This window comes from Ranitomeya imitator, chromosome 6 (genome assembly GCF_032444005.1).
Source record: "Ranitomeya imitator isolate aRanImi1 chromosome 6, aRanImi1.pri, whole genome shotgun sequence".
Lineage (NCBI taxonomy): Eukaryota > Metazoa > Chordata > Amphibia > Anura > Dendrobatidae > Ranitomeya > Ranitomeya imitator.
In genome coordinates, this window is record NC_091287.1 from 550253532 (window position 1) to 550263953 (window position 10422).

The 10422-nt window shown below is 41.2% G+C and overlaps 1 protein-coding gene across 1 annotated transcript; it reads left to right on the forward strand.

Moving 5' to 3' along the window:
- The first annotated feature begins 543 nt into the window (after window positions 1-543).
- Window positions 544-3963, forward strand: LOC138643468 (microtubule-associated serine/threonine-protein kinase 3-like). The gene is made up of 11 exons (XM_069732374.1): window positions 544-616; window positions 852-1060; window positions 1437-1575; window positions 1663-1795; window positions 1987-2152; window positions 2261-2359; window positions 2585-2707; window positions 2855-2961; window positions 3050-3141; window positions 3503-3576; window positions 3950-3963. The coding sequence occupies exons 1-11, from the start codon at window positions 570-572 to the stop codon at window positions 3961-3963; spliced, it is 1203 nt and encodes a 400-aa protein (XP_069588475.1). The 5' UTR covers window positions 544-569.
- The last annotated feature ends 6459 nt before the right edge of the window (window positions 3964-10422 follow it).

The window sequence follows — 10422 nt, forward strand, 5'->3', positions numbered from 1 at the left end:
GGCAGCTTTCTGTGTATAACCCCGCCCACACCAGTGATTGGCAGTTTTCTTTCTATGAACTGTGTACACAGAAAGCAGCCAATCAGTGGTGGGGTTGGGGTTACACAGAGCAATTGGACTACATGGCACGAGACAGATAGTCCTCTAGTGATAATATCCTGCTGATAAAACACTGATTTTATTGACTCAACACCACACAGCCTGGTAAGTGACACATCGCTGGAATCGGGGGTCTCAGCCCCTACATCATGCTGCTCTGAGAATACATAGCACAAACCTGCTGACATATTCTCCCGGTAAGTTCTCCTCTGTGTGATCTCCCACACTATCCAGCACTGTACAATGATTCCGGTGTATGGAGGACCCCCTTATATTACATCTGTGTCTGCAGAGCGTCCGGCTCGTATCCTCCCTACATCGGATCAGTGCACATCAGCAGGGACATAATATCAGAGGAGACATTTCTGCATCTCGAGATGTTTCCCTGCAGCTTCTAGATCTCAATATTATTTCTTCTTCTCCTTTTATAGAATTTGATGGAATCATTGATCCCGGCAAGAAAAACGCAAATGAGCGACTATGAAACATCCAAGGTGATCAGCAGCGGAACTTTTGGGTGAGATTTCCGATGGCATAATCCACATTTCTCAGGGTTCCCTATGACAAGGCTTCAGCCTCTGCGCTCTGCCATTCAGTGTTATCATAGGGACATGATCTGAGTCCACACCATTGTCCACATCTAATTGTCACTATTCAGCTCCGCTATAAACAGTGGAGCAAACTGATCTGTAACAAATCACCGGACTGTTAATAAAGATCCATTATAAACCATGGCTTCTCCTTCTCTCCAGGACCGTCTGCTTAGTTCGCCATAAAGACTCACAGAAGATCTTTGCCATGAAGAAAATGGCCAAGAAGAAAATGAATACTTCAAAAGAAGTGGAAGGGGCCTTTCTGGAGAGGGACATTCTGACATTCGCGGATTGTCCCTTTGTGGCCTCCATGCTCTGCTCCTTCCCTACGAGATCTCACCTGTGTATGGTGATGGAGTATGTAGGAGGTAGGACACGTCCATGTATTATATTCAGCCCATGTCTGCGGACATCTTATCACCGCTCCTATCATTAGGACTTGTCCCCGTGGACAGTTACATTCCCACATTCACTATAGGTATTACGGAAAGTCATTGATGTGTGCGATGTCCCTGTATGTCCGCACTGAGCACGTCAGGATCTCCAGCTGTAAACCAGATGTCACATCACGTCATTAGTGACATGGACGACTTTTCACCATGACCTCAGACTAATATTCTCTGCACTATACATGATATCTGTATAGAGTCTCTCCTGCCCCGATGTCTCCGCTCACTTCTCAGGATACATCGTGGTGATCTGCTGTACAAACCACTCACCGCTCATATTTCCTTTCTTCTACAGGTGGAGATTGTGAGACCCTTCTAACCACCAGGGGTCCTTTATCTGTCCCCTCGGCCCGCCTGTACTTTGCAGAAGCGGTTGTTGCTGTGGAATACCTGCACAGCTATGGTGTGGTGCATAGAGACCTGAAGCCAGAGAAGTAAGTGCCCCCTGTAGTATAATAATGGAGGGAAGTTATCATTTATTACCACAGCCTGTGAGACTAAAACAATCTTCTCTTTCACAGCCTCCTGATTACAACTGCTGGACACATTAAAGTCGCAGATTTTGGGCTTTCAAAAGTTGGTGTCATGAGACCAGAAACCAACACCCACAAGGAATCATTGGAGGATATCAGCAGAGAGTTCAAGGACCGTGAGGTGGGCATCGCTTACAGGAATTTAGCTTGTTCTTTACACATCTCATCACACTATTGTCTCTTCTCTACGTTCTTCATTTCTGGAGAACTTTTCCACTGATATTTCATCTTCTGTCATTGTGTCTTTATGGCGTGAAATTCTCATAATAATCATTTCATCGATTCTCATTTCTATCTTCTGTCGGCTTCCAGGAATGTGGCACCCCATCTTACATGGCCCCAGAAATCATCCAGAACAAAGGCTATGGAAGACCTGCTGACTGGTGGTCAATGGGGATAATCCTGCATCAATTTCTTCTGGGATATGTACCATTTCACGGAGATCCCATAACTGAACTTTATAAGAATATTGTCGGGGGTAAGTAGAATAATCTGATCATTGCTTTGCCTGGTTACATGGGTTTAGTTATTTCCTTTTTACAGTCCAATATAGATGTTTTATTTTCTGTAATTTTCTATATAACAGGAGACCTAATTTGGGATTGGGATCATGCTCCTCCCCCTGATGCTCAGGACCTTATCAGTGACCTGCTGAGAACAAATCCTGCACAAAGACTTGGGACAGGTAACAGATAAAATAGTATTAATATTCACTTCTTACACCAAGGACTCATCGCTCCAGTCCATGAGGATCGGCACTTCTCTATCTGCTTGCCTATTTCTAGTTCTCCATACTATGACTTTCAATCTATTTCCTTTGGTCATGTCAGTAGTTCAGATTAAGATAAGCTGCTCAGATATGAAGCAGTCTCTGACAACATCCGCATCACTTTTGATTTTCTTTTTCCAGGAGGAGCATTTGAGATCAAGAATTCTGAATTCCTGAGTGACTTGGACTTTGACAACCTTCTAAGTCACAAGCCAGAGTATGTTCCTCAGCTTGCATCAGATCTGGACACCAGCTTATTTATCAGTAAGTAGGAGACATTATCTAGAATAAGAGTCTGTTTGTCTCGTCTTCCTTAATATGTGACAATCAGTTCCTATTAATATTTGTTATTAATAGTGATTGTCTCATAGTGGCAACCTCTAATAATATGTCATTACCTATGACTTGTAGATCATGCTGATCCAGACAATCAAATGGTCTCAGAGGAGGACACAAGTGAGGACAATGAGAGCCTTTTCTTCCAAAATTTTACATCATCCTCTGAAAGGCTTTCTAATGTAAGTATGTGGTCAATAAATCCAGAAAATGTAAAATTAACCTCTAAAAGTAAAAAAAATTAATATCTTTTATTTTGTCTTTATTTAGCTCTGTACCATCACTACCAGGAACATCACCAACAATGAGGATCCCAAGTCCCCTCTAGTGTGTACCCAAGCATCAAGCAGAAACATCAGAATGTGAGTAAATTATTGGACCATTACTGGGGGTTCCAGGCTGATATATGTGTACAACACCAAATATAGGACATAAGTACCATAATATCAAGTGCAGAATCCGCTGGTGATAACAGGTCATAATTGCAGTTGGTCATGTATTATTAGTGCTGCCCCCACTGTAGGAGACATGTAATATTACATGCTGGACATTCTTAGTAGTTATTTTCCGCTCAAATCCATAGAAGATAGTTTTGAGCAGGAGACCTTCCCCACTATGACTTTCATATGACCTATTAGGCCCTATAGTCGGTGTTCTTCTAGTCAGACAATCTGTTTTATACTGATTTACTTGTGATTTACACTGTTTTCTTCTTCCAAACAGGCAGAGAAAATCTTTTCCTGAATCTGCTAGTGATGATGCTATAACCAGCTTGCCATCCTCGTCCCCAATCTCAGGTATGTTCATGTCTATAGCACCAAAAATGTGACTGTTGCCACCAAGGGTCCAATATCTCCACATGGTGTTTCTGTATTAGGTTTCCTATGTTATCCATGTTTCATGGATCCGTTATGTTACCCATCGGCCCAGTCTCTATTTCCATAACTTTGTACATTATCATCATGGATGCTGTGATACGTTGTAGCATCCAGTATCCTCTGTCATCATAACGAGCCATCGTCTCCTATAGTAGAATATTGCTCATTAGGAGTGCACCACATGGCGGCACACAGGGCGGTCACTGCTCCATATTAGTGACACATCTAAGGCCCCTCAGATGAGGTCATGTCCGGTGTATAGGACTTATTCTGCCCTATTATGTAATGCCAGATTATCAGGACTAAAGGGGACAGGACTAGAACAATCCCACTATACACAGCACAGATACCCAGCAGATCCCATAACAATATGTCCTGAGGACTTATTCTGCCCTATTATGTAATGCCAGATTATCAGGACTATAGGGGACAGGACTAGTACAATCCCACTATACACAGCACAGATACCCAGCAGATCCCATAACAATATGTCCTTACTGAGTTGTTGTTTTTGTTTATAGAACAAGAAAAATGTGAAAATGTGGAAAGGGGGAAAAAGAGACGAGGTAAGTGTGAGAATCAGCTCCATGTTGTGTGATGTCGGTCAGGGAGAATACTTCATGTGGAGCAGATGTCATCTGTCGGTGATGGGATTGTCACGTGTGATGGCTGACGATGATTCCTGACCTCTGTGTGATGAGATTCCTCTGCCGTCCGGCCACAGTGACTGCACAGTCGTATCATGTCCTATGGCGTCCCATCATTTACATTATATTTGTCTCTTCTCATAGGTTCCATCTTCCGCCGGATCTTATCATCCTGCCGGCGTGGATTATCCAGGGCTGCTCGCCTATTTACATGTTGTCACCGTCCCCCTAGAGACATCTAAAAGATGGGACACCTTGGCATCCAGCGCCCTGAAGACCAGCAGATCCACCATCACTGCTGGAGCTTTATAGAAGGACCGTCACCATCCACCTGTGGCTTTCTGACTGTTACACCAGCAGATCCACCATCACTGCTGGAGCTTTATAGAAGGACCGTCACCATCTACCTGTGGCCTTCTGACTGTTACACCAGCAGATCCACCATCACTGCTGGAGCTTTATAGAAGGACCGTCACCATCTACCTGTGGCCTTCTGACTGTTACACCAGCAGATCCACCATCACTGCTGGAGCTTTATAGAAGGACCGTCACCATCTACCTGTGGCCTTCTGACTGTTACACCAGCAGATCCACCATCACTGCTGGAGCTTTATAGAAGGACCGTCACCATCTACCTGTGGCCTTCTGACTGTTACACCAGCAGATCCACCATCACTGCTGGAGCTTTATAGAAGGACCGTCACCATCTACCTGTGGCCTTCTGACTGTTACACCAACAGATCCACCATCACTGCTGGAGCTTTATAGAAGGACCGTCACCATCTACCTGTGGCCTTCTGACTGTTACATCTCTGCCCGGATACGTTCGGGTCTGGCCTATGTCACCAGGCTCTGCGGTATCCATACTGCTCGTAGACTGGGCTGTTACTGATCACCTGGTATCTGACCCCGGCTTGTTCGTGACTAGGATTTCGTCTATTGATTCTGTTCCTGATTTTGTCCTATCCTATTATTATTAATAAAAAAAATTAAAATTATTACTGATTTTTATTCTGATTCCTTTTCGTCTTGACCTCTGTAGTAATCGCTCTTCTCCTCCCTAAATTCATTTCTCATTACCCAGAATGCAGCAGCCAGGCTCATATTTCTGTCCAGCAGCTACACTGGCGCCTCCTCCCTACTGTAACAGTCATTGCACTCACCCAAAAAGCTCTCCAGAGCACTGCACCGTCCTACATCTCGGTTACTACCATACGTACATTCCAATGAGCTGAGACCAACATCCTCCGTAATCACTACCTCCCACATTCAAATGCCAATATTTGTTACTGGTTAAATATTTCTCAAAATAACTTTAGGTCAATGGGAATGTTAAAAAAGAAAGACATCCAGGCATTATTCTGCATTTTTTTTTAGCGTTTTTACAAGTTTTTTTTTTTTCCCCAATGCTTAATGGAATTTAAAACAAAAACAACCAGAAAGTGTTGGAAAAAATACCAAAAAGCACACAAAAAAACAATTGGAAGAAAACTGCAGAAACGTCCAGAAGAAAAAAAAAAAAGAGTAGAAAAAGACGCAGTGTGAACACAATCTTTTTGCAGAGTTTTTTTGAGCAGAAACTGCCTACGTGCACACAGCATCTTTCAGACGCCGGCGCAGTCGCTGGAGTTTTCACTCAAAAAGCCTCTTCAGGAAAAAGCCAGCGGTTGGTGTGATTTTGTGTATGGAACTTTTTCTGCTTGAGTTGATTCAGTAGTGAATTATTGAGCATTTTTTCACTATGTTCATAATTTTGTGTTATGTGTTTTTCATGTCAGATTCTGTGACAAAATCCAAATATAAAAAAAAACATTTCATAGCTCTTGTAACTCCATCTAAAAATATTCTTGGGCTCGTTTTCCATACATAACTCAAGGCAATTTTTGTCAGTTCTTGTAATGTTTCTGCTTGAAAAGAAAAAACAAGCTAAAATTTGACTACTGAATGCAATGAAAGATTTTTTCGATGTAGATTTTTCTGGCTGAACATTCTGTGCCAAAATACCATGCAAAAAAAATAACCCATGATTCTCTTTGGATATGTTCACAGGGAGAGAATTTTTTTTATCTGAATGTTTCAGGTTGAAAAATCAACAGCCTAAAAACATCAAATTCTTATAAAAAAAAAAAAGAACAAGATTGTTGACAAGGGTTTTTTTTTTTTACACCATTTTTGTATATGGAGTGATTTTTCTAACTTGATTTGATTCAGTTGTCAAATTTGAACTTGTTTTCTGGCAGTAAAAAAATATTGTCAGATTAGGAAAATATTTAGAATTGAGAGTCCTCGGTGGTTGATACCTTTTAATGGCTAACTGAAAAGATGTTAACAAGCTTTCGAGACTACACAGGTCTCTTCATCAGGCAAAAACAGGGGCCGTAGTAGTCACGAAAGCTTTGCAATATCTATCCATAAATCTATCTACATCTATCCATAGATAGATATCTCTGTATCTATAGATTTACTCATTCCTTCTATCTATAGAAAGATGGAATCAGATAGATCTATATATATTATAGATCGATAGCTATTATCTATAGATCTATCTCTCTGTCTGTGCGTAATGGAGTGTGGGTTGGACAAGAAATGACATCACAAATCTTTTTTTTTTTGTTCAATAATAGATATTTAGCTTTCAAAAACGCATCAAATCCGAACAACAAATGCATCAAAAATACTTGGGACTTTTACCTGCATTTTCTGCCAAGAGTTGCAGATTCAGCGCGGAAAAATCCGTAGGGAAATATGCAACGTGTGCACATACCCTAATTGGGAGCTGTTGTTCTACAAGGGGCTGATTCTACAACGCTTTTGCACCAGTTTTTTTGTTGCCAAAACTGACCTGCCATTTAGATTCCCCAGGTCATTACGAGTTCGTAGATACCAAACATGTGTAGGTTCTTTTTTATTTAAGCGGTGAGAAAGTTATATTAAAGAAAAAACAAAAAAAGCTTCATTTTTGGGATCTGGGGTTGGGTGAGGGCTTCTTTTTTGCGCGCTGAGCTGATGCTTTTATTTATACCATTTTGGGGTAGATATGAGGTTTTGATCGCCCGTTATTGCAATGTTGGGGCAATCAAAAAGAAGTAATTCTGGCATTTTGGTTTTTTTTTTCTCGTTACGCCGTTTACCGATTCATTCTTTATATATTGATAGATCGGGCGATTCTGAATGCATCGATACCAAATGTGTATTTTTTTTAGATCATTTTATTTTGAATGGCATAAATGGGGGATGATTTAAATGCAACGGAGCCCTCATCAAAGGGGGAGACCAACATGCGCCGTCGATATACGACGCATGTTGTGAAGCGGTTGAAACACTGCAATTTTGCACAAATGTATCTAGTCCCCTTGGAGTGCTTTCATGTACAACAGGAATATGTACAAACTGTGTAAATGCTAGAAAAACAAAATAGAAAAAAGTCACAAGAAAGATTAAAGACGGTAAGAAAGACAAGCTTTGACTACGCAAAATTCGTGAACCGTTCTGAAGAATTTGGTGCAAAAACCAGTACAAAAATCACAAGACAAAAAGCAAAAACAACAAAAAAAAGTTTCAGTTCTCGCTCTTCCAGCTCCATCATTATTAGTGATAACGTGCTTATAACGCACAAGATCTCACACCAGATACTTGGACCCTGCAAACCATCTGCATAATAGTGTCCGGTTATCCACAGCTCAGTAAAACTGAGTATGAGAATACTTTGGTGTTAACCAGGAGCGTATCAGAAACCATTATTTGATGTAATACACATTATTGTCCTGTAGGTGGCACTGTTGTAGTGAATATCTGTTGTGTCTTAAAGGAACATTAACCCTAAAAAGAATGTTAAAAGATAATAGAAGATAAAATCCACAGAAATTCCTGTAGTATATACAGTCCTAACCATTAGGGTATGTGCACATGTTCAGGTTTTTTCGCAATAAAAACACATTAAAAACGCATACATTATGCATTCTATCATTTAGAATGCATTCTGCAATTTTTGTGCACATGATGCGTTTTTTTCTGGGAAAAAACACATCGCAGTAAGAAAAAGCAGCATATGCATTAATTTTGCGTTTTTTTTCGTGTTTTTTTCCCCCGCTATTCTATGCATTTGGAAACAACGCAAGAAAAAAAACACATCAAAACCGCGAAAAAAGCGCATGCGGATTTCTGGCAGAAATGTAGTTTTTGTCAGGAAAATTTCTGCAAGAAATCCTGACGTGTGCACATAGCCTTATTCTCCAGACTTCTTCCCTTCGCTCTGGCAGAATATCGGCTTCTTGGCAGATCCTGACTGATGGCCGCCTGTTCTTATCTAATCAGCGCACACAGGACTCATGGCTGTGCTCACCTTGTCTTCTCCGGACAATCATTCATCCAGATGTATCAGTCTGCAGGGGCTTCATCAGGGAACTCTGCAGCCCAATCTATGCACACCGTGTTCCAAATTATTATGCAAATTGGATTTAAGTGTCATAAAGATTTAATTGTTTTGTTTTTCAAATAAACTCATGGATGGTATTGTGTCTCAGGGCTCAATGGATCACTGAAATCAATCTTAAACACGTGTGATAATTAGTTTTCCAGGTGATTCTAATTAAAGGAAAACTACTTAAAAATGATGTTCCACATTATTAAGCAGGCCACAGGTTTCAACAATATGAGAAATAAAAAGGATCGCTCGGCTGCTGAAAAGCGTTAAATATGCACTATTTAACGCTTTTCAGCAGCCGAGCGATCCTTTTTATTTCTCATATTGTACATGCCTTGGTCAAGGTATGAAAACATTAGATATTTCACGAACACTTAAGAGTGATCATCATACTGTGAAGAGATTGGTGACTGAAATAAAGCGCAGACAGAGTTCATGCAGATAAAGGCATAACGAGGAAGGTTTCTGCCAGACAAATTCATGGGATTAAGAGAGCAGCTGCCAAAATACCATTACAAAGCAGCAAACAGTTATTTGAAGCTGCTGGTGCCTCTGGAGTCCCTCGAACCTCAAGGTGTAGGATCCTCCATAGGCTTGCAGTGGTGCATAAACCTACTATTCGGCCACCCCTAAACAGTGTTCATGAGCAGAAACGGTTGCAGTGGGCCCAGACATACATGAAGACTAATTTTCAAACAGTCTTGTTAACTGATGAGTGTCGAGCAACCCAGGATGGCCCAGATGGATGGAGTAGTGGATGGTTGGTGGATGGCCACCATGTCCCAACAAGGCTGCGACGTCAGCAAGGAGGTAGAGGAGTCATGTTTTGGGCCGGAATCACGGGGAAACAGCTGGTAGGGCCCTTTAAGGTTCCTGAAGGTGTGAAAATGACCTCTGCAAAGTATTTAGAGTTTCTGACTAACAACTTTCTTCCATGGTCTAAAAGCAGAAACGTCCCTTCAGGAGCAAAATCATCTTCATGCTGACAATAGACCATCTTATGCTGCAAAGAAACCTCTGAGTCATTGGCTGCTATGGGCATAAAAGGAGATAAACTCATGGTGCGGCCACCATCTTCCCCTGACCTCAACCCTATAGAGAACCTCTGGAGGATCATCAAGCACAAGATCTATGAGGGTGGGAGGCCGTTCACATCAAAACAGCAGCTCTGGGAGGCGATTCTGACTTCATGCAAAGAAATACAAGCAGAAACTCTCCAAAAACTCAAGAATGCAAGAATTGTGAAGGTGATATCAAAGAAAGGCTCCTATGCTAATATGTAACTTGGCCTGGTAGGAGGTTTTGGAGTTAAATAGCTTTTTTGTTCAGTGAATGTGACCTCCTAATGCTGCAAATTCCACAAATGAGCATTTTCAGTTCTTTAGATCATATGTTTAGAAATTCTACTGTGCCTAATAATTTGGAACAGTGCATTGTGAGGTTTTATTGATTTTGGAGATTATACTGTTATCATTGGGAGGTTTCTTCAATAAAATTCGATGTATAATCTAACGGGCGATGACTTTTATTAGACTCACTGTCAACTGCACCGACCATTTAGGAAAATCCGAGAAAAATGTCATTTGCATAATAATTTGGAAGATGGTGACACTAGGCTTTAATACTAGACAGGATAGGACTGTCTTCACTGGGTACATCTTGTCAAGGTGGGAAGGCTTTTACGCTTTTTTGATC

Excerpts from the sequence above, each read along its gene's own strand:
- LOC138643468 (XM_069732374.1), top strand. The coding sequence starts at position 570 with ATGAGCGACTATGAAACATCCAAGGTGATCAGCAGCGGAACTTTTGG. Across the intron at positions 2,153-2,260 it reads TTATAAGAATATTGTCGGGG|GAGACCTAATTTGGGATTGG; the intron begins GTAAGTAGAATA and ends TCTATATAACAG. Across the intron at positions 2,708-2,854 it reads GGACACCAGCTTATTTATCA|ATCATGCTGATCCAGACAAT; the intron begins GTAAGTAGGAGA and ends TATGACTTGTAG.